Source organism: Mauremys mutica, chromosome 5 (genome assembly GCF_020497125.1).
Source record: "Mauremys mutica isolate MM-2020 ecotype Southern chromosome 5, ASM2049712v1, whole genome shotgun sequence".
Classification (NCBI taxonomy): Eukaryota; Metazoa; Chordata; order Testudines; family Geoemydidae; genus Mauremys; species Mauremys mutica.
In genome coordinates, this window is record NC_059076.1 from 5380559 (window position 1) to 5405687 (window position 25129).

A 25129-nucleotide genomic window follows, 5' to 3' on the forward strand; every position below is an offset into this window, starting at 1 on the left:
CCTCATCACCCAGCCTCTCACAATCACCCTGACCAATATGCCCCCATTTCAGAGACTCCTCACAATGATCCCAAGACATCCCTGAACTTACAGCTCCCACATAGTCATCACCCTTACAATCACCCCCAGGACATCCCCCACCTCACAATGGTCTCCCATAACATTTTTCTCATCTCACAGCCTCCTCCTATTCACTAACTCACCCATCCATCCACAACACATCCCACCTCACAGGTCCTCACGGTCACCCCCCTCACACTCGCCCACCTCACAATCCTCCTCAACTTGCAGCTCCCCCCACAATCACCCCCCAAAACATGCTACCATCTCAGAGTTCACTCACAATCACCTCCATGGTATGGCCCCACTTCACAGCCACCCTCACCTCACTCACCCCTATGACATTCTCCCCACCTCATAATAACCACCACATGACAACCCTCCACTTCACAGGCCCTTCATAACTCACAACAGCCCCCACAAGCTGCCCAACATCTCCCTATCTCATAGCCTGCCAGAATCACCCCCTCATAATTCCCACAACATCCTCCCCTCCACCTCACAACCCCACGTCATTCCCCCAAACTCCTCACAATCACCTCCACTTTATAATCAACCCTATGATACACCCCCACCAGGACTCCACAGAATCAACTTCCCGCCTCACACTTGCACAAAAGATATCCCTGACCTCACAGCTCTCTCCAAATCATACCTCACACTCACTCCATGACATCCTCCCACAATCTTGCAGCCCCCTCACAATCACCCACCCAAACCTGCCCACCTCCCACAATGACCCATCTATGAGACCCCCCCACCTCGCAGCCTCCTCACAGCCTCCTCCCACTTCACATTCGCCTCTCATGACATCTACTCGTCACAATATCCCCACCCCACAGCCCTCTCATGACACCCCCACCTCGCCATCACCTCACAGCCCTCTCCAACACCTCCACCACATTGTACATCCAAACTCACAGCCCGCCTCAGCATCCCTTCCATTTCTCAGCCCCTCACAATCAATCAGTCCCTTCAATCACCTCACTCCCACTCCAGAGCCCCATCAATCACCCCCACATCCTCACACTTCACCATCACCTCCACCACACAGTCCCATCACTTCAACCTCATCGCCTCACAGCCCCCCCACCTCACCATCTCCCCGATTAATCACCTTCGCATCCCCCCACCTCAACATCAACCCAAAGTCCCTATCACCCCCTCTCCCACCCCACAGCCCCATCAATCACCCCCACCTCACCATCACTCACAGCCCCATCAGCAGGGGTGGCTCTAGTTTTTTGCCGCCCCAAGCACGGCAGGCAGGCTGCCTTCGGTGGCTTGCCTGCGGGAGGTCCCTGGTCCCGCGGCTTTCAGCGGCATGCCTGCGGGAGGTCTGCTGGTCCTGCCACCGAATTGCTGCTGAAAGCCGCGGGACCGGGGACCTCCCGCAGGCAAGCCACCGAAGGCAGCCTGATTGCCGCCCTCACAGAGACCAGCAGGGTGCCCCCTGTGGCTTGCCGCCCCAGACACTCGCTTGGAGCACTGGTGCCTGGAGCCACCGCCGCCCATCAGTCAATCACACCCCCCCCATCCTCCCACCTCATCCTGCAGGTCTCTATCACCCCCTCTCGCACCCCACAGCCCCATCAATCACCCCCACCTCAACATCACCCCTCCACAGTCCCATTGGTCACCCCCACATCCTCCCACCTCACCCTGCAGGTCCCTATCACCCCCTCACCCACCCCACAGCCCCATCAATCACCCCCACATCCTCCCACCTCACCCTGCAGGTCCCTATCACCCCCTCTCGCACCCCACAGCCCCATCAATCACCCCCACCTCAACATCACCCCTCCACAGTCCCATTGGTCACCCCCACATCCTCCCACCTCACCCTGCAAGTCCCTATCACCCCCTCACCCACCCCACAGCCCCATCAATCACCCCCACATCCCCCCACCTCACCCTGCAGGTCCCTATCACCCCCTCTCGCACCCCACAGCCCCATCAATCACCCCCACCTCAACATCACCCCTCCACAGTCCCATTGGTCACCCCCACATCCTCTCACCTCACCCTGCAGGTCCCTATCACCCCCTCACCCACCCCACAGCCCCATCAATCACCCCTACATCCCCCCACCTCACCCTGCAGGTCCCTATCACCCCCTCTCGCACCCCACAGCCCCATCAATCACCCCCACCTCAACATCACCCCTCCACAGTCCCATTGGTCACCCCCACATCCTCCCACCTCACCCTGCAGGTCCCTATCACCCCCTCACCCACCCCACAGCCCCATCAATCACCCCCACCTCAACATCACCCCTCCACAGCCCCATCAATCACCCCCACATCCCCCCACCTCACCCTGCAGGTCCCTATCACCCCCTCTCGCACCCCACAGCCCCATCAATCACCCCCACCTCAACATCACCCCTCCACAGTCCCATTGGTCTCCCCCACATGCTCCCACCTCACTCTGCAGGTCCCTATCACCCCCTCACTCACCCCACAGCCCCATCAATCACCCCCACCTCAACATCACCCCTCCACAGTCCCATTGGTCACCCCCACATCCTCTCACCTCACCCTGCAGGTCCCTATCACCCCCTCACCCACCCCACAGCCCCATCAATCACCCCCACATCCCCCCACCTCACCCTGCAGGTCCCTATCACCCCCTCTCGCACCCCACAGCCCCATCAATCACCCCCACCTCAACATCACCCCTCCACAGTCCCATTGGTCACCCCCACATCCTCCCACCTCACCCTGCAGGTCCCTATCACCCCCTCACCCACCCCACAGCCCCATCAATCACCCCCACCTCAACATCACCCCTCCACAGTCCCATTGGTCACCCCCACATCCTCCCACCTCACCCTGCAGGTCCCTATCACCACCACACCCCCACCACAGCCCCATCTCTCACCCCCACATCCCCCCACCTCACCCTGCAGGTCCCTATCACCCCCTCACCCACCCCACAGCCCCATCAATCACCCCCACCTCAACATCACCCCTCCACAGTCCCATTGGTCACCCCCACATCCTCCCACCTCACCCTGCAGGTCCCTATCACCCCCTCACCCACCCCACAGCCCCATCAATCACCCCCACCTCAACATCACCCCTCCACAGTCCCATTGGTCACCCCCACATCCTCCCACCTCACCCTGCAGGTCCCTATCACCCCCTCACCCACTCCACAGCCCCATCAATCACCCCCACATCCTCCCACCTCACCCTGCAGGTCCCTATCACCCCCTCACCCACCCCACAGCCCCATCAATCACCCCCACATCCCCCCACCTCACCCTGCAGGTCCCTATCACCCCCTCTCGCACCCCACAGCCCCATCAATCACCCCCACCTCAACATCACCCCTCCACAGTCCCATTGGTCACCCCCACATCCTCCCACCTCACCCTGCAGGTCCCTATCACCCCCTCACCCACTCCACAGCCCCATCAATCACCCCCACCTCAACATCACCCCTCCACAGTCCCATTGGTCACCCCCACATCCTCTCACCTCACCCTGCAGGTCCCTATCACCCCTCACCCACCCCACAGCCCCATCAATCACCCCCACATCCCCCCACCTCACCCTGCAGGTCCCTATCACCCCCTCTCGCACCCCACAGCCCCATCAATCACCCCCACATCCCCCCACCTCACCCTGCAGGTCCCTATCACCCCCTCACCCACTCCACAGCCCCATCAATCACCCCCACATCCTCCCACCTCACCCTGCAGGTCTCTATCACCCCCTCACCCACCCCACAGCCCCATCAATCACCCCCACCTCAACATCACCCCTCCACAGTCCCATTGGTCACCCCCACATCCTCACACCTCACCCTGCAGGTCCCTATCACCCCCTCACCCACCCCACAGCCCCATCAATCACCCCCACATCCTCCCACCTCACCCTGCAGGTCCCTATCACCCCTCACCCACCCCACAGCCCCATCAATCACCCCTACCTCAACATCACCCCTCCACAGTCCCATTGGTCACCCCCACATCCTCTCACCTCACCCTGCAGGTCCCTATCACCCCCTCACCCACCCCACAGCCCCATCAATCGCCCCCACATCCCCCCACCTCACCCTGCAGGTCCCTATCACCCCCTCACCCACCCCACAGCCCCATCAATCACCCCTACCTCAACATCACCCCTCCACAGTCCCATTGGTCACCCCCCCATCCTCTCACCTCATCCTGCAGGTCCCTATCACCCCCTCACCCACCCCACAGCCCCATCAATCACCCCCACATCCCCCCACCTCACCCTGCAGGTCCCTATCACCCCCTCACCCACCCCACAGCCCCATCAATCACCCCCACCTCCCCCCACCTCATCCTGCAGGTCCCTATCACCCCCTCACCCACCCCACAGCCCCATCACTCCCACCTCAACATTAACGCCCCACAGACCCATCGATCGCCCCCACACACAGTTCCATCGATCACCCCCCCCCCATCCATCAGCCCCCCAGCTCCCCGGCGGGGCCGGGCTCCCCCCAGATGCTGCCCTGAACACCCCCCCGCCCCGGCGCCCCCGGGGGCGGGGCGGGGCGGTACCGCGGGAGCGGGCGGGCGGGGCGGGGCGGTGCCTGGCGGCGCTGCGGCGCGGGGTGTGCTGGAATGCGCGGCGCCTCCCGCCGCCCGCAGGAGACTCGCGGCCGCCCCGTGCCCTCAGCCCGGCCCCCCAGCCCTCGGGAGCAGGGCAGAGCCCGGGCGGGCGGCGGCCCGGCCCCGCCGGTGAGTGCCGCGGGGAGCGGGCTGGCCTGGCGGCGCGGGGAGCCAGAGGCGCTGTCCAGGGCTGATCTGCAGCGGGGCGGCCAGGCCCGGCCCGGCCGGGGCGGGGGATCAGCACCAAGGCTAAGGGGCCGGGGCCTGCCTCGCGCGGGGCCCCTCCCGCGCTGCGCCCGGCGGAGCTGCTCGGGCCGCTGGTCCTGAAGCGGCCGGCCAGGCGGGCGGGGGTGCCCCGGAAGGGGCTCGGCGCCGCCGGGAGCCCCAGGCCGCGCGGCCCGGGAGGCTGGACAGCGATTTCCTGCCCGAGGCTGGGCCTGGGTCTCCGCGGCTGGCGGGGGGGGGCGTGACCTTGGGCCGGGGCGCGGGGAGGGCAGGGCAGGGCGGCTCTCGCCTGCGGGCTGCGCGGGAGGAGCGGGCCGGGGGCCGCAGAGCGATCGCGCGAGGAAGGGGAAGCAGCCGCCGGCCGCGGCGGGGGGCACGTTGTCCGCTCCCGGCCGGCGGGCGGGGGCCGCTTGGGGCGCGGCGGCGGCGGCGGCGGGGTGAGCGGGGCCGCGGGGGGGGGGCGGGAGCGGCTTTGTGTTGGGTCTCGCAGAAAATGGCCGAATGCCTGTGTGTGGAATGCAGCCGCCGCCGGTGCTGCTGGCACCGCCACACGCAGGAATCTGGCAGCGGGCGGGCGGCCCCCCCGGCCCGGCCCGGCCCTGACTGCGGAGCCTGGCGGCTCGGCTCGGCCGGCGGAGGTCGGCGGCTGGGCCTGGCCCCGCGGAGGCGGACGCGCCAGGCTTTAGCGAGCAAGCGGGGCCGTCGTGCTGATCTGGGGCTCCGGAGAGCGACTGTACTGGCCGGGGCCGGGGTGCGAGCGAGGGGAAGTGTTGTGTAATGGGAGCAGATTGCATCGGCTTTCATCTGAAACCCGCGGCCCAGCAGACCTAGCTTGGCTCTTGGAGAAACCACAGGGCACTCGAAAGGTCTGCGCTTAGCTCTGAAAGTAAAGGCATTTGTTGCTTTGAAAAATGCAGCTTTTGAGGTTTGCCCTCCAGCAGGATTCCCGAGTCAAAGTAGGCCGAATACGGAAAAGTTGTTGATACTTCTGTATTTTTCTTTCTTGGTCTTTAACCCAACAGAAATCACACTCATTCTCTCACTGTAATTGTTGTAGGCCTCTGATATTAAAGAGGCCTTGAAGAAATCAACAAAACTGATTAACTTGTCAAGAGCTCTAGTCATCTGGAAGTTGTGATGAGTCCACACCAAATTCAATTAAATTGACCATTATCACGGTCTTCCACTTTGTAAGACATGGCTGCCTAGGTAATGGAGGCACAGCATGGCTTTTAAGTCGCCAAAGCTTTTGGATTCACAAGACAAGTGAAACTAGCAAGAGAGCTCTCTCCCAATTTCTCGCAAACTTCACATAACTCTTCTAAAGTTCAGAAAGAGCTTTCAGATTTTTTTGTGAAAGCAGATGCAAAATGAGTCTCTTTGCAAAGAGAGTAGCCTAGTATGGGAATACATGGCTTCCAGCTTTGAATGAGAGGGGGCAGGGGAAGGGATTCAGAAATATATCTTTAGACATATTCTAAATTTAGTTCAACAATGAATAATATTTTATAACACTAATGTGTCTCGTGATAGTGTAAAGCAATCAATCATTAGTTTTAGATTATAGTTAAAGTAATTTTTTTTAAAGAAATAAAATTTAAAGCAGATTTTTTAGAGGGTGAGTTCATAGAAAAATGAATTAGTATTTGCTCAGTTCATAAAAGAAAATATCTATCTAATCTAAGGAAGAGATAACTCACCAAATCTTTTTGTTTTTATTCTGCTATTTGTATTTAATAATTGACCATCTTGGATAGATTTTCATAGGTTTCTGAAGTACACTCTTAGTTTTGGGTAGTACAACATGGATGTTTTATATTTATAATTGTTAGATTTTTACTGGTGCTGTTTTTTTGTTTTTGTTTTTTTGACAGAATTGCTGTTATGGCAACTCAGGTGCTGGGGCAGTCTGGTGGGAACAGCCTATTTGCTGGCAATGCTAACATCAGTATGGCATTGTCTAACGACATGTATGATTTGCATGACCTTTCCAAAGCTGAGCTGGCAGCCCCTCAGCTTATTATGTTGGCAAATGTGGCCTTGACAGGAGAAGTTAATGGCAGCTGCTGTGATTACCTGGTTGGAGAAGAGAGGCAAATGGCTGAATTGACAACTGTAGGTGACAGCAACTTTTCAGACAGTGATGGAGAGGGTATGGAAGATACACAGGGAGTGGACAGTGACCCTGATGAACCTGAAAACATGGAATTAGGGGCTCTTGAAATTCCTAGTGTGGAAACCCAGGGTCCAGCTGTTTGCCCTACTCCTGAGACTTGCAGTCTGGACAAGGACCTCCCATTGGAAGCACCAGATACTCCGGAGAGTGTGGAGGACAAATGTAAAAGCTTGAAGAGCAAGCCATTTCGTTGCAAACCATGCCAATATGAGGCAGAGTGCGAGGAAGAGTTTGTGCATCACATTAGGGTTCACAGTGCCAAAAAATTCATTGTAGAAGAAAATGCAGAGAAGCAAGTCCAGGTCAAAGAATCTGATTCTTGCACCACAGAAGAGGCAGATTTTTCTAAGGGGCCTATTCGTTGTGATCGTTGTGGCTATAACACTAACAGATATGATCACTATCTGGCTCACTTGAAACACCACAACAAAGCAGGAGAAAATGAGAGAGTCTACAAGTGCACCATATGCACTTATACTACAGTCAGTGAATATCATTGGAAGAAACATCTAAGAAATCATTTTCCTAGGAAGGTGTATACATGCTCCCAGTGCTCCTATTTTTCAGATAGGAAGAACAATTATATTCAACATATTCGAACTCATACAGGTAAGTCTTTCATCTGTATATGAGTAGGAATATTGGTGATGGGGCGGGGGAACTATACTAAGTATATAAAAGTGAGATTCTTGTATTTGCAAGATTTGCTCCACCCTGATAAGGCTCTCTGTTTTACTGTTGTAGTCCTATAATATTACCAGGTTAGCTTCCAACTACATGGAAACCCATACTTGATATGAACTGCACTTTGTAGTCCTGAGAAAACACATCCAGTGTTTCCAAGGGGAGATTAAGAGTATTGTATCCATTTTGCTCAGCCCAGCAGTCTAAAAAACACATGATCCTGAACAGAACATGAATATACCGTATATTTAAAAGTGGTTCATTACCTTTAGAATTTCTGGACCTGCAAAGTTCAGGCCAGCTGCCTTAAAAAAAACAAACAACAAAAGTGACATCAGACTAAGGGTAAAGTTTTCAAAGGGCCTGTGTGACTCAGGTACCTTTGAAAACTTTATCCTAAGGCTGAGACAAAACTTGATCATTTTCACATTCAATTTCTATAATAGAAAACAAGGAATTCACATACACACACAGAAATGAAACTCCCCTACTCCCAGACCTTGAGCAACTACCAACCCCGCTGAGAGGTTAAGAGCAGAATCCACTATAACTACATTAATCTTAATTGGCCAAGCTTGTGCGACTTTCCACTCAACTTGATGGCTTTTCTCTGTTTGGATGTAATGTGATAACTCTTGAACTTCATATCCAATTAATTCCAGAATTTCAGGGAGTGTTCTCAGAATCAATGTGCAGAATCCTGTTGATTTTGGGGAAAATTGGAAAACCATCGGGGGAAAATTGGGGACACTCAGAAGACCTGCTGTCTGTCTAGCAGTGCCACAGCTTCAGGCACCCCTGCAATTGTCTGTAGCTCAAGGTACTGGTTAATACCAGTTAACACTGGTTCTCAAACTTTTGTTCTGGTGGCCCGTTTCACACACCAAGCCTCTGAGTGTAACCCCCATTATAAATTAAAAACACTTTTTAAAATGTTTAACACTATTATAAATGCTGGAGGTGAAGTGGTGTTTGGGGTGGAGGCTGACAGCTTGCGACTCCCCATATGATAACCTCGTGACCCTCTGAGGGGTCACAACCCCCAGTTTGAGAACCCCTGAGTTAACACCTTCTGACATAGCAATACCCCAATTTCATTCCTCTGTTCATTCTCCCAATAGATTTCAACGTGTTGACACCCTGAATTTCTTACCTCCCAGACAGAAAGAAGAGAAGTAATAATGCGGGGGAAGGCTCGCAGAGCCGTGGCAGGGGCAGGTGGGGAATGCTGGTATGGACAGAACAGGGGTGTACACAGAGTCCTGGGTTGGGGGTTGGGAATAGGGGCGTCACACAAAATCCCTGATGGGATGCAAGAATGGTATGGTATGGGGGGAGGGAATGCGGGGACAGAGCTATGGCATGAGGCGGAGAGTAAGTGGGTTGCAGAGAGTCCCTAACATAGATGGAAGGGTGGCCCACAGGGCGCTTGTGGGGGAATGGAGGGCTGCCAGGAATCCCTGGTATGTACAAAGAGCTGGGCCTACTGAAGCTATGACATGTGCGACCCCTTAGTTACTGTATCTGGGGCTCATGTTTCTACGGTCCCCTACGCTGCAGTATCCAAAAGAAATAGGTACACCATTTGTTAACACGCAGGAGTCCCATGTGGGAGATTTTGAACCAGTTTCCAACCTGCTACTAACAGTCTGAAAAAAAAATTAGGGCCTCATTTTGCTTTACACTAAGTGCAGTCCCAGGAATTTCTGTGAAGTGGCTCCAGGTGTAGGGCAGGACAGAACTTGGTCTAAATATTTTGGCTATTTTAACAAGATATTCTTAAGCATGAGCAACCAGTTTCCAAATCTCTTACTTAGGGCTTCTATGCTGTCAGTGTCACAAGTGCTATTACTTTTTGGCAAAATGGCTGCCAGTGCCACCAGCTTTATGTTTAATCACAATTGGTGTTTGTTTGGCCAGATTCACTCCTGGGATAATGGGATAAAATTCTTTCTCTGCTCCTGTGGCACAGAAGGGGATTCACATGTGGCTGGGTTAGTTGGCAGTGTGGTCACTCCTCCTGGGGGCAGCTTTACATTCCAGCCAGTGGAGATTACCTCAGGGAGAGAGACTCAATCATCACAAGAAGGATGTGGATAAATTGGAGAGAGTCCAGCGGAGGGCAACAAAAATGATTAGGGATCTGGAGCACATGACTTATGAGGAGAGGCTGAGGGAACTGGGATTGTTTAGTCTGCAGAAGAGAAGAATGAGGAGGGATTTGATAGCTGCTTTCAACTACCTGAAAGTGGGTTCCAAAGAGGATGGATCTAGACTGTTCTCAGTGGTAGAAGATGACAGAACAAGGAGTAATGGTCTCAAGTTGCAGAGGGGGAGGTTTAGGTTGGACATTAGGAAAAACTTTTTCACTAGGAGGGTGGTGAAGCGCTGGAATGGGTTACCTAGGGAGGTGGTGGAATCTCCTTCCTTAGAGGTTTTTAAGGTCAGGCTTGACAAAGCCCTGGCTGGGATGATTTAGCTGGGGATTGGTCCTGCTTTGAGCAGGGGGTTGGACTAGATGACCTCCTGAGGTCCCTTCCAACCCTGAGATTCTATGATTCTATCACATCTTCCAGTTGGCCGGGGCTGGCCCCCTCCTCCTTCCTACTGCGCGGCTGTGCTGGCTGAGCAAAGTGCATAGAGAATTTCTCCTTGTGTTTCTAACCCATGTAAAATGGTTTTAATGGCTTCATCTTAATCTCCTGCACAGTCCTTCATAGTTTGAAATCTCTGTTTAGAAGTCCGTGACTGGAGTCATGAGATTTGCAGGTAAAGACTGAGGTACAGTGGTGAAGCTACATGGAGAAGCTTGTACAGTGCCAGCCTGCATTAGTCTGTGCCCTTAGTTTTTTATCTATGTTAAAATGTACTCATATCTGCCAAATAGAAGTATCTTGTTTAGAGGACACCATCAGCTTAAAAAAAATCACACTTCTGTCTGCATATACTTTAATTACTCTTTTTAAAATCACACCTAAGATTATTAGAGAGACAGGGTGGGGGAGGTAATATCTTTTATTGGACTAACTTCTGTGGGTGAGAGAGACAAGCTTTCATTCTCTCTCACCACAAGAAGTTGGTCCAATAAAAGATATTACCTCCCCCACCTGTCTCTCTAATATCCTGGGACCAACATGGCTACAACACTACTGCATACCTAAGATGGTTGTAACTGAAAGAGATTAGGAAAAAACCAATACCTTCCTGTCTTTCAGTTTATTTTGTGCATTTGACAGCATTTTGTGTATGGTCAGTTTCACCATTTTCCCTGTAGTTAGTCAGTTTCTGCTTTTGTTGGTGTGGATCTTTCAAAGATCATTAGGAGAGGGAAAACTTTTTTTTAGAAATTAGAAAATATGATTGTAAAATCCCTAAAATAGGCAGTGGGGCTAAAGATCAAGTGGAATTCCCTGAAACTACTTTTAATTCATTTTTAAAAATTGTTTTGATTTCTGGTTAATGATGGCTCTTTAAAGTTTCCCCATTTTTGTTTGGATGCTGCAGTCAGCTGAGTCAGTTTATCACTCTGATAAACTCTCAAAAGCTGTCATTGAGATAAGGGTGCTCAGCATTTTATAGGATCTAACCCAAAAGCAAGAGCCTTTCAAGACAGCATTTAGTTGATCACTGCATTTGGGGTCGACAGTACTACACAGTAACGACAGTTATAATATTTCAGAGAGGAATAAATAATCAAAAGAAGAAATGAGCCTTGATCATTTTTCATGCTGTGGTACAAGGGCTTGTTTGCCAGCATTTGGATTTATGATTTCATTAAATGTTTTGTATTGACAAATGTTTGCCACTAGTTCACCAATAAATTAAACAGGGAAGCTATTTTTAAAAGATCAAATAAAACAAGTAGAAGAAAGGTTTCTTTTGGGTTTTTTTGAGTAACTGTGGCAGTCTGTACATATGGTTCTTTACTTAGAAATATCCTTATTGCTGGTTAAAACTGAACTTTGTATTTACAGTGCATTATGAAACATCCAGCCTAGGTAGTTGCTTCCTTCACTAGGTCTTAATATCTTAAAATGGGCTTGTCAGTAAGGCTCTGATCTGATTTGTTTGAGATATATCTATTTTATTGGAAATGAGGGGTATGTGTGTGAAATGGAAGGAAGCTGAATTGAAGAAGTAGTTAGTTTTGGGTTTGCTGCCAGCCAGGCTAAACAATCTATGCTGATTGCTACACAGCTGTTTTGTCTTTTGTTTAAAACTCTGATTTGTTACAGTCTCAGTGTCTTTAGGTTGCTGCCCATTTCTTAAACTCACTGTTGTTATGGTAACACTCTAATGGAAGCCCTCTTATGTAGCTTTTACAATAATATTTAAATCTTCTACATAAGATATTTTATTTTGATGTTGCTAGTTCTTTACTTTCCATTTAATAGTCTTAAATTGCTGAAGTGGATGTTGTTTCTTAAATTAGTTTCCTAATTGTAAGTAGAATTACAGATTTTGCATATAGATTTTTTTCTACTAATTAGTTTCACACTTATAATGCTCCTGTATGATGAAAAAGATGAGTCCAAGGACTGATAATCATCCTTATTGTAAGAAGAACACAAACTCAGACACAAAATTGATACACAAATGAACTGCTATATTTGCAATCACCACTGCCTTCCCACTTATTGAACCTCCATGCATCAAGATAGCTGAAATGCTTTGATCAGGCGTTATGTCTCTGTCGGGTTTTCAGATTGAAGTGAATGTCTTCACTGCAGAGTTAATTTGAGAGTGGGCACCTGGGTTAGCCTCATTCAGGAGTGAGCAGCCACATGGCAAAGCCCTACCTGAGTTACCATGTCCACTCTGGTGCTGTGCTCTTAGGACTTCTGCGGTCATATCCCAAGGTTCAGCTGTGGTTAGCTGAGCAGCTCTGTGGGAGTGAGTGGGCATGCGGGGGTCTTTGTGGGAAAGCACTGGAGGAGTATCAGCACTTAGCTTAGCTTGCATCCACACTACAGAGTGAAAGCGGCACTGGGGCGTTAGCCGATAGCCCAGGTATAGAGTGCACCAGCAAGGTCTATACACAGAGCACAACACGTTATGCAGGGGTTCTCAAACGTCATTGCACTGCAACCCCCTCTGACAACAAGAATTACTACACGATCCCAGGAGGGTGGACCGAAGCCTGAACCTGCTTGAGCCCCGATGCGCCAGGCGGGGAGCTTGTAACCTGAGCCCTGCCACCCAGGACTGAAGCCCTCAGGCATTGGCTTCAGCTCCGGGTGGTGGGGTTTGGGCATGGGCTTCAGCCCTGGGCCCCAGCAAGTCTAACACCAGCCCCGATGACCCCATTAAAATGGAGTTGTGATCCACTTTGGGGTCCTGACCCACAGTTTGAGACCTGCTGCATTACAAGGCTCTGCAGTTTACACCCCTACAGAGTGTATGGTACCCTACAGTCTGTGGAGCTGTGCAGACAAACTCTGAGTCACTTAAGGTTCTCTTGAAAATTCTACCCATAGGTGCCTACCTTTTTAGGCTACTGTTTTTTAAAATTTTGGTGTGCGTCCATAAGAGAGTTCACCATTACTTTGCTAATATATTGGAAGTCTATAGTACCTTTCACTGTTTTATACAGAAACAAAGGGTAAGCCTTTGTTGCACAGTGATTGGCACCAGAGTCTGAGCATCCGGGGATAGCCTATACCAGGTGCGCGTATACCTACAGCAAAACCCAACCTCCATACCTGGGCTTTCAGTGTTCCTGCATTTGCCTATAAGTTAAATCAAATATTTAAATTGCTGCACCCACTTTAAAGTTATCTAAAAGTGCAATATTTCTGAATTTTAAATTTGTCATTAAATCAAGACTATGAAATGAAAAGCACTGGTAACAAGCAGTGACTCAAACTAAAACAGACCAGGATCTTTGTTCATGAATATTCAGATTGGAAAGAAAGTCTCACCTGCTTGGAGGAGGCATTTAAAAACACAAGTACCACTTTACAACAGTAGACCCACCCCTCCCTTAATTTCATTGTATGTGTCTGGCATAAATCTCCCACATTCTTTGAAGTGGGGAAGAATTAACTTTTTTAGGAGGGGGATTAAAATGTTTTAGGGAGGAATTTTTCTTTCAGCTGCTGATCTAGTTAACAATGATTGTATAATTGGATTGGTGGGAGGAAGAAGCTTAGTTAAAGGGCTTGTCTACACATACAGCGCTGCAGTGGCACGGCTGCAGTGCTTAGTGAAGATGCTACCTACGCCAATGGGAGAGGTTCTCCCATCGGCGTAGTTATTCCTCTTCCCTGAGAGGCGGTACCTATGTTGATGCGAGAAGCCCTCCCATCGACATAGTGCTGTCTACACCAGGAGTTTGGTCAGTTTAACTGCGTTGCTCAGGGGTGTGGATTTTCCAGCATAGACTAAGCCACAGAAACTCCAAAACAATCTCAGCCCTTTCCCTAAACCCTCCCCTACCGCCCTTGGATGTGTCCATACTAGGAAAAAGGTGTGTTCTTAAAATCCTAGTGAAGACAAGGAAGCATGTAATTTTCATGTGTTTTCCAGGTCCAAGTAAACACCAGTTGGGAGCCTACGATTTACCTTGACCTGCTTAACGCATATTAATACTAAAACTGCCTTGTCTTCACTATCAGGGGGATAGCCGTGTTAGTCTGGATCTGTAAAAGCAGCAAAGAATCCTGTGGCACCTTATAGACTAACAGACGTTTTGCAGCATGAGCTTTCGTGGGTGAATACCCACTTCGTCGGATGCAAGTAGTGGAAATTTCCAGGGGCAGGTATATATATATACACCACTACTTGCATCCGACGAAGTGGGTATTCACCCACGAAAGCTCATGCTGCAAAACGTCTGTTAGTCTATAAGGTGCCACAGGATTCTTTGCTGCTTTTGTCTTCACTAAGGGCTTTCTTTGTGCTAGCGTTTATCTACAAATGAAGTTAATCCAGAATAGCAAATGCATTTTAGGTTTATTTATCTGGAAAGTAGATTAACCTAAAAATGAACAAGGCACTGGGGACACCCAGGGTGCATCTGCACTACAGAGACTATACCATGTAGCCCTATAGTGTATACGTAGCCTACGCCGACAGAAGGAGTTTTTCTGTCGGTCCAGGAACACCACCTCTCTGAATGAAGTTAGCTATGTCAACAGACACCCTCTTCGATCAGCATAGCTGTGCCTACACTGGGGCTTTTGTTATCATTGCTACAGCACTAGGGCAGTGTGGGGCTTTTATTTGAACTTACCATGTTTTGTTTTTATTTGAACTCACTGTTTGTTTTTGCAGGAGAGCGTCCCTATCAATGTGCTATGTGTCCCTATTCAAGTTCTCAGAAGACTCATTTAACCAGGCACATGCGAACTCATTCAGGTTGGTAAAAAGGCAGTAATCACAGTAACCGAGAAATAAGCTTGTGACTTTTTGGTTTATTCCATAGAAAATATTTATTAAATTTGTTTAGTGTTGTCTGAGCTTCAACGATCATAATGAAAACAATCTAGCTTTTTAAGAGGACATTTTTTATCTTGTGCAATTCAAACAGACCCTGTTGACTAGAGAACAGGACATCTGGTATCCTAGGGGTTTCCTACTTGGGATGGACCATTAGAATCAGATTGTCAAATTAAGCAGTTTTACTCATATGCTGCCTGTTCTTACTTCACTCTCTTTACGATGTATAAAGTGACATGCAAAAAGTGTTAATATCTTGTCCTGTAAAAAACCGTTTGGGGTTAGATTGTGAAGCTTTGGTTAAGGTGGATAGATTTTGAAAAAGTAGGTAAAATGGTTATCTCCGGGACAGGAAAAAGAAGACCATGATAATTTTTGCATTAGTAAATTAATGTTGTTTGAAAATAAGAGACTCTGCACTGCTGCCTACCACCATTATTGGTTTACTTAAAGATGGCAAGCATCAAAGTGATGATGTCAAGCTCCATTTGAAAAGTGGTTGAGATCCTTAGATGAAAGGGGCTATACAAGTCAAGTGCAAAGTATTCCTATTAAAAGTCGCAAGGAAGGAAGAAATAGTTTTCCATTGCCATACAAGGTCCATTGCAAGGCTTGGAAGAGGACCTTCATTCCTTTGTACGTTTTAAGACATGATATAGGTTCAGGAGCAATAGGATGACGTTTGTGGGGAACAGATCCTCAGCTTGTGTAAATTGTCATAGCTCAGTTGAAGTCAGTGAAGCTATGACAATGCACACCAGGTGAGGATCTAGCCTGTGATATCTAAGGTGTATCTGTTTCAGCAATTCTGAGATAATAGTTAATTTATGCTTGGTAATTAAAAGAAATCTGTCATGGTCATATCCACTTACTGTAAGAAAATGACTTGTTTAACTTTTATGCACAGTATCACAAAAAAAATTGCAGAAAATGTTTACACAGTAATATGCCCTAGGATTTAAGGCCAAGATGGTAATTGTCACTGTCATTTATTTCACTGTTGGTAAAGTCATGTTTGTGTTCTCAATAACCAATTATAATTGTGTTTGGTCTCTCTTTTACAAATCTTGTTTGTGAAATGGCAGCATTTACTATTGTATAGCTGCTATTGTATTGAGGTGATAGCCACAAGCACAAGTCTAGGAAAACCTCAATGGGAACTTCAACCTACACTATCCCTATTGCCTTAATTGTGACTCGTGTCTGGGTAATGAGGGCAGGATCCAAATCCTAAATTAGAAGAATATAAATATAGTAGTCAGATTATGTTACCGGCCTCCAGACCAGGAACAAAATACTGTGTGTGCAATGTTGAAAGAGACAGCCAAGTCTAATAAAGCAGCAATAGCATATGCAACTATTTTCATATAAGTGGTCGTATGTCAAAGAATCCTAGAAATGTAGGGTTGGAAAGGACCGTGATAGGTCATCTAGTCCAGCCCCCGCTCACTGAGGCAGGACCAAGTAATCCAAGCCCATCTCTGACAGGTGTTTGTCCAACCTGTTCTTAAAAACCTCCAATGACTGGGATTCTAGAACCTCTCTTGGAAGCCTATTCCAGAGTTTAAATATGCTGAGATAGTTTTTCCCAATATCTAACCTGAATCTCCCTTGCTGCTGATTAAGCGCATTACTTCTTTTTTTACCTTCAGTGGGCATGGAGAACACCATCCTCTTTATAACACCTCTGAATATATTTGAAGACCGTTACCAGATTCCCCTCTTAGTCTTCTTTTCCCAAGAGTAAACATGCCCATTTTTTTTAACCTTTTCTCCTAGGTCAGGTTTTCTAAACTGTTTGTCATTTTTGTTGCTCTCCTCTGGACTCTCTGCAGTTTGTCCCCACCGCTCCTGAAGTGTGGCCCCCGAATTGATTACAGTACTTCAGCTGAGGCCTCACCAGTGCCGAGTGGAACAGGGCAATGTGTCTTAAATTCAACACTCCTGTTAAAACCATGTCTTGACATGGTTTAAAGAAGCAATTTCTGAGCACTTTAAGCAGCTGGAACAGATAATTCTAGAGCACACAAAGGGAGAGGCTGCTCTTTACCTAGTCCTAAGTAACACACAGTAAAATATAGTTGCTCCACTATCTATATTGGTGATAATCATGTAATTAAGTTCAGGATCCTCAGGGAAGGGATTGTACCATACCAAACACTAGGACTGGGATGTTAAACTTGTGAAAGGAGGATTAAAGGGGGGACTAAAAAAAAAAAGAAAGATGGTTTTAAACCCCCCCCCCCCCCCCCAAAAAGCAGCGCAGCTCTGGTCTGTGCTTGGTGTTCTAAGGTGCTACTGTGATATAAACAATATTAAAAAGATTCTAACGTCAGAAGTGAGGAAATTAAAATCCTTAGACTCAGCAAGGGAGACTCCTAAGAGTGACACAGAAAACATGCAGCGCTCTAAACAAACAAGGAAAGGGGAAAGCAAAAGACAAAACCAACCCCCCGGGCGATTGAATAGCAAAGGACCGGAAGTTATTAAAGCCAGACAGATACCCTTCAGAAAACTGAAATGCAGCCCGGGGGAAGCCAATAGAGTGAAATTAGGACAAGTTAAATTTCACATGGAAATTAGAGGGCTAAATGGGCATTTGAAAAACAAATAGCCAAAGATACCAAAGCAAATAAGAAAATGGTTTAAGTATGTCAGAAGCAGGAGCCCTCTGCCTGCAGTGAAACACTCACAGCTGGCCCATGTGGCTGACTTGGGCTCGGGCTAGGGGGCTGGTTAACTGCAGTGTAGCTGGTCGGGCTCAGGCTGGAGTCTATCTGGGCCCCTTCCCCTTCAGCCCAAGCCCGAATGTCTGTATTGCAGCTAAACAGCCTCTCAGCCTGAGCCCCACGAGCCCAAGTCAGGTGACCCAGGCCAGCTTTGTACATTGTTTTTGGTTTTTAGTTGCAGTATAGACGTACCCTGAAGAACGCCATTGGTCTGCTGGATTACTAGCGATAAATGGAACAATTAAGGAGAATTAGGACATTAAAGAAGCCAAATGACTTCTTTGCATTCTCAACATAGAAGATCTTTGAGAGAGACCTACATTTTGTCAGTTAATAAAAAGAGGGACTGCCAGGGGTTCAAGCGTCTAAAGAGGAGGTGCCAGGGCAAACTGCTCAATTAAATAACAAGGCACTAGGACTGGATGGCAGCTTACCTTATTATTAGTCATTTTTTTATTCTTATTTTTTTGTAAATTTTTCAAAACTGTTGAACTTGTCTTGTTACACTAAAAAAATATTTTTGCACATTTGCATTTATGTGAAATAAGCCAAAGTAGTTCTGCAGTAAACGCATTCAGTAGATAGTATGTTTTGTAACACCCTTGTCAAGAAATGCTGCAAAAATGCAGATGCCCTAGGACTTCAGCAATGATATGAGAGAGCTGCGCTGAATGGAATTGGTCTTCAGTTTTTAAAACTAACATGCAAATGCTAAACCAAATAGGATTTGCATATTATATTGAATACAAAGTAATATTTTAATATTTAAATTAAAAATTCAGATAATTGAATTAATAGGGGTAATGATCATCTGAATGGGGGACATTTTTTCCAAAAAATCTATTTTCAAAGTGTGCTTTATTGCTTTGCTTGCCATGTGTAAGAATCAATTTTCATCCATTTCATTTTCAGTGCAAATAGAAAGTATCTTAAACATTTGTAAAGTTGGACTGCTTTGGAAATATTTGTGTAAGATGATTGATTATTCATCACCTGTTAATTTCCATTTTTCTGCAATGCATTCAATGGACCAGTTGGGTATGGATTCCATTTGCTAATATTACTATAGAATGATCTATTCCGGTATGTATTCATAGACAGAGTGTGATGTGGTTACTGCTTGTTCGGTTGTTTTGTTTTTCCCTTCTCTTTTCTTTGTGTTGTTATTGGTGTCTTTGTGAACGTGTTTGTGACTATAAAATTATGATTTTGGATTTCTTAAGTTGATATACTTTTAACAAAGGAGCATGGACAATTTTTTAAATTCATGTATGCACCTATAAAATGTTGAATAATTGTTTCTTCTGTGTTTATTAATCATAATTCCTCACTCGTTCCTCAGGTGAGAAGCCATTTAAATGTGATCAGTGCAGCTATGTGGCCTCAAACCAGCATGAAGTAACTCGTCATGCAAGGCAGGTTCACAATGGGCCCAAACCTCTGACTTGCCCACACTGTGACTACAAAACAGCTGACCGAAGTAACTTCAAAAAGCATGTAGAGCTCCATGTCAACCCACGCCAGTTCCTTTGTCCTGTCTGTGATTATGCTGCATCCAAGAAATGTAACCTGCAGTATCACATCAAATCCAGACATCCTGATTGTTCGGATATCACAATGGATGTTTCCAAAGTGAAACTACGGACTAAAAAGAGTGAAACTGACTTTTCTGAAAGTGTGAATGACAAGATGGAGAAAGAGCAAATGAAAGGAGATTCACCTGAAAAGAAAAATGAGGGAGCTGTAAAAGTGGAGAAAAAAGAGAGCGTATCAAAAGAAAAGAAACCAGCCATCAGTATTTGTGTAGGCCAGGTGACAACCAGGAGTCGTAAATCGGCTTCTGAAAACAAGGATGTAGATATTAAAAGTTACAAAAGTACAGAGAAATCAAGTAAAACAAAGAAGACTAAAAGAAAAGCAGAGGCTGCATTAGTTTCCTCTAAGCAAGATCCTGAAAATGACACACAAACAATAGCAAAAAAGAAAAAGAAAGTGGAAAATAAATCCAGAAACTGTCAGGAAGCTCAAAAGAGTGAAGTCAAATTGGAGGGGCCTAAAAAACTGAACTCTTGCCTTAAGAAAAACAGAAAAAAGAAAGCTTTGAAGAATAAGCATAGTAAGAAAAGCAATAAACTTGATCAGGAAAAGATCCAAGGTGAGGTAATCCCTGAAAAGTCTCCTCTCCCAGAACAGGCCAAAAAGGGGAAGTCTGACTGTGATGGGAATGATGAGCTGAAGGAGCCAGATCCTGTTGTTAGTCCATTGTTAATGAACATTGACAGCCAGATTCCTGATGAGGAAAGCCAGACTATTGATGGAGAGTGTGTGCAGGACCAGGGACAACTTCCCCCACAGTTTCGGGATGAAAACATAGAGCCGAAGGTAAAAGACCAAGAAATGCCCACTTCAGAGGAGGAGAATAAAGAAACTGTTTATCAGAAAGAAGTTGAAGAACAGCCAGATAAAGAGCAGGCCACTTGCTCTGAGGAGTCTCCTAGCACATCATCCTCTCAACAAAACCTAGATGTGCCAAAGGATGCATTACCAGATTTGGCGCATCAGCTGGAGCTGGTGAAAACTTGTGAGACAGAAACTGTAACTAATCCAGATCCAGTAGATCTGTCTAAAACAGACTTGCCAGCTGAAGAACCAGCACCACCACCACCACAATCACCAGAAAAATGTGAGCAAGCCCCTAAAGAAGCTCTGGCTTTGTCATCTGCAGATAACGTGGCAGTGAATGAATCTCAGGAAATTGACGAGGACGAAGGCATCCACAGTCATGATGGCAGTGATATAAGTGACAACATGTCAGAAGGAAGTGATGATTCCGGGTTAAATGGTGCTCGATCTGTGCCAGAGGAAACAAGTAACAAAGCATCACAGGAAGCTGCAGAGGCCAAGGTTGCAAAGGAGAACTATGTGTGTATTTTTTGTGACCGCTCATTTAAAAAAGAAGGCGAATACAGTAAGCACCTCAATCGCCACTTAGTGAACGTGTATTATCTTGAGAAGGCAACAAAGGGGCAGGAATAACCAAATTTCAGTTTGATGGCAAGTTTTTCCTTTTCTTTTTAAGATCTTACACAGTATGTACAGTTATTGTAGTCTTTTTAAAACATGGTTTGCTTTAATTAGTGTCTAGTTTAATTTTTTTTAAGTTGAAAATACTTTTGCCAACGTTTTGAGTAATGTTGAATTCATTAATTGTTGTATCTCTTGATTAAAGAAGGCACGTAGGTAGGGTATGTGAGGCTGTATCCTATTAAATCAGCATAAGCCTCTAGTCTGTTCGTTTATGCACAAATTATTTTATCAATTGAGTTTTAGTAAACAGACTATAGCTACACCCGCATAATTCAGATGCGTTTTGAACCATAAGAACCTTTTTGTTCTTAGCAGTCAGTTTTTCTCAAATTAAGTTTTAGTTCGATTATCTTAACATATCTTCGTATCAACTATTAATTGATTTTTCTACAAGGAAAATGGCTTCTGGTTCATAAAAAGAGCACTTTGTAAAACAAATCAAATTTGTCTAGAGATAAACATAATCATTTGAGGATAATTGTAATTTTGAATATACGTTTCAAATCCCCTAATCATGAGCAGTAAGCCAAAATTTGGAAGTAGTATTTCCAAATTTTGATGGCAGAACCTGTATCTTGGTAAATATATTAATTGAAACTGTAGTTGTAATTGGCATAGTTATGAGGGGAGCAAGTGTTGTTATGTTTTTTTATTCTTTACTTTTGATTGTGCTTTAAGGGCTTAAAATATTGCACATTATATTTTTTGATTTTTTACCTATGCAGTTTAATCCTTTAGGAATAGCATTTGTGCCGTATATGTACACGATATATGCATGTTTGGTTTTGTTCATGTGATATTTTCTTTATTTTGAAACTTTCAGATTTGTTGCTTACCATGGGCCAGTTTTCTTTGATACTCTTTGCTACAGCTTTTCTTGTTTTCGTGGGGTATTATTGGTTGTGCATGAATTTGGTGAAATTATGGAGTGTTTGGTTATATTTTTTAAGTAGCTTTAAAATTGTATAGTTTTTTGGGCAAAGGATGCTGATTCAGGTTCAAAACATTTTGAATAACCATATTCATGGCATTTTCATTGTATTTTGTCATGAAAATATTACTTTTGATATTTGTAATACTTATAGTGTATTAATTTTAATTAATTTATAACTTCTGATCACCAAGCGGCATATTCATTCTAGAGGGAAACCGACTGCATATTTCTATAAACCTTGTTTTCTTTTTTTCATCTCCATTTTAATGTGGGCAACTCCCAATCTACAGGATTAAAACTAATTGTAGCACTGATGTAAGTGTAGATCATCCAGATCCAAAATCCCATGCACCAAAACAAGACTGGTAAGCAACAAACCTGGAACTAGGAAAGATGTAGACTTTTCTGTTCTTTATTCATTCAAGATTTAATTAAACAATTAAACAAAATAGCCTTGATCTGTTAAAGGTGACATAAAGAGAAAATAAATTCGTGGCCATATTATAAACAACTAGGCAAAAAAACCCATCTCTGCAGCAGGGGAATCCACGTTTGTGTCTCTTGGATAGGGTGCAGCCTCCCTGACTTTTCAGCCCTGAATGCTTGCTAGACCTCTGTGGAGCAGCAGTTGTGGATGCAAATGTCAGCTGAATAGAGCCCCCAGTGGGAGAGCTCATCTGCCAAGGCATTTTTGTGACAAGTCCTCTAAATATGAACTCTGCCAAGAAAGAAAAATAAACTCCTACTGCTCCCTCCCCCCCCCGGGGACAGCGGAGTTCGTATTTATTCTGATTACTTCTTGTTTTGTCTAGAAACATAACTAGTTCTGGAAACTGCACATCTGGGTGCATGAATACAACTTGAATGAATAGAGAACAAAGACAGTACACTGCTTCTGCTTATGGGGGAGATTGGTAGTGGACGGCCAAAGATTTGTGGGTGGGGGAGATCCCTCAAGACAGAAATAAATTGTATAATATATAGAGAGTTTGTGTGTGATTAGATAGTGTTCAGTGCTTACCTTGGCTGTGACAATCATTGTCAACTGAAGATCAAGTTGCAACTATATTTATGTTAAAACATTAAGTAAATAAACCTAGTAGAATTGTCTTCCTAAACAACCAGTTGTGATAGTCTTAGCTATAGCTTTCTTGTTAATAGTGTTATCTTTTTATATATAAAATGTTACCATCTTGTGTAAGGGATTTGAACAGAGGCTGGGAATTCCAGTGACGTGTAGAGGTTTTATGGATACCTTCATATTTTTTAAAAGAACAATTACCATCTTGCAAGAGATTTCAGGAACTTTAATTATATTCAGATAAAGTTTTTGGACAAGCCTGTTTTTTGAGCTGGAAGTTAAAATATGGCAGTGACATGAATTAAATTTAAACAACTTGCCATTAAATAAAAGCAGACTTACGTTTCTCCAAGTAAATACTGTACACTGCTGGGAAAGGGACTGGGCTGAATACTTTTTCCTTTATGCTCACAGGGACTCCATGAAAAGAATAATGCCTATATTAGGCAATATTCCTTATCACAAGATTTGAAAGTGAAAATTAATGTTAAGTATAAAAAAAATAAAATATGGATTCTTCCTACTTAAAAATATACTAGAGATGTGATCTTTTTGCCTTGAAATACTTTAGATATGAGAATGAAACCATGTTGGAATTTCCATTTTTCTGATTTGCTTTTAATAGAGCTAAACATAAGAATTTGGAAGTATGTGAAAATATGTCACTCATCTCTTAACAATATGCTTAGACGTTGCTAATGAATATTTGAAATAGGGTGTAAAACCTAGTTAACCTACCTTGTGTATCCTAAAATATGTATTTTTCAACTCTCTTTAAACATATGTACCACATTGTGTTTCTTTTCCAAGAACGTTAAATTATTTTGTATACTTTGTTGCCAGTACTTCTTCCCTCTCATAGGGCTTCTCTGGGCATCAGAACCTTAAGATGTGGCTGGAGGGATTACTGCAGGCTTCCATGTAATGCTATCCCACACTTCCAATCCCATACTGAGTAACATGGTGTTTGGGCCTTTCATATATGGAAATGTACACTCAAAAAGTGACCATCACAAGAAATAATCTAAAAAGTGGATAACCAGGAATTTGTACTCCATGGTAACGTAGTTGCTATTTCTGAATTTTGATAAACTAGGCTGGAACTGTACATCCTTTGAACTGACAGGTCAGTTAGCATCCGATAACGTTGTTGATTTCAACAGAGTAATAATGTAGCTGATAAGTGTTAAACCAAATTCAAGACATCGCTTGAATCTTGGTGGTGTAGATACCTGATTTACATACAATATTAACTGAATCCAGGTAGCTAATGGAATTGTTTCACATGTACATATGCTTTTTTCTAAAATTACACTAGCTAACTTTTGTAAGCTGGCATTGAAACATTTTTATAATGTTTTATTGCACCATGTTTGAAGCTTTTACAGTGCAATACTTGTATTATTTTCTGAATTAAACCAAAGGTAATTTTTCTCATGCTGTTTATCTACTGTAGTGCATGACAACCTTTTATACATTTGTAATAGATGTAAAAGAAACCAGATCACAAGTCCTATTTTACCTAAACTATGTACAAGTCTTTTGTCCAAAATGTAGTGTAAAGTTAAACTAAATTGCATTATATTAACCTTTATGAGTGTATTTTCCTAAGCATAGTCATGATTAAATAAACTTTATTAAACTTGTGGCTTATCTACCTTTTATTAACAGCTAGTAAACAATCTCACTGTCTATGAAAACAGTCTGTAAATAACCCCTAGCATTATTTAGCAACATTCATATGGAAACCAGCTTCATTAAATGGGGCTAATAGGCTCCCTGTGGCCAAGGAGGGCCCCCATTGCAGTAAAATCGTGTGGATCTGTTGTGAGAGCAGGATATGGGCTCCTTATGCACGAGTGTATAGGTTTTTCTGGAGAGGCAAGATGGGTAGGTAATATCTTTTATTGGACCAACTTCTGTTGGTGAAAGAGACAAGCTTTTGAGCTACACACAGCTCTTCAGGTTTTTCTGCAGACAGGGATGATGGTTATGCAATTGATTGGCTCCACCAGCCTTCTTCCCTTTCCCCATGCAGAGGGGGTACCAGGGAACAGAACCACGGCTATCTGGAGCCGCAGTCTGAGGGATGCCCTCCTCAAGCCCTCAGAAAACCCCAACA

At 45.5% G+C, this 25129-nt stretch overlaps 1 protein-coding gene across 2 annotated transcripts; it reads left to right on the forward strand.

The window, feature by feature from the left end:
- Positions 1-4749: 4749 nt before the first annotated feature.
- REST (RE1 silencing transcription factor) lies at positions 4750-24653 on the forward strand. 2 transcript variants are annotated; one of them, XM_045019026.1, is made up of 4 exons: positions 4750-4780; positions 6751-7661; positions 15012-15095; positions 19248-24653. In XM_045019026.1, the coding sequence occupies exons 2-4, from the start codon at positions 6761-6763 to the stop codon at positions 20939-20941; spliced, it is 2679 nt and encodes an 892-aa protein (XP_044874961.1). In that variant the 5' UTR covers positions 4750-4780; positions 6751-6760; the 3' UTR covers positions 20942-24653. The 2 variants fall into 2 exon arrangements, with proteins under 2 accessions (XP_044874961.1, XP_044874962.1); XM_045019027.1 differs by lacking the exon at positions 4750-4780 and adding an exon at positions 5531-5742.
- Positions 24654-25129: the final 476 nt, after the last annotated feature.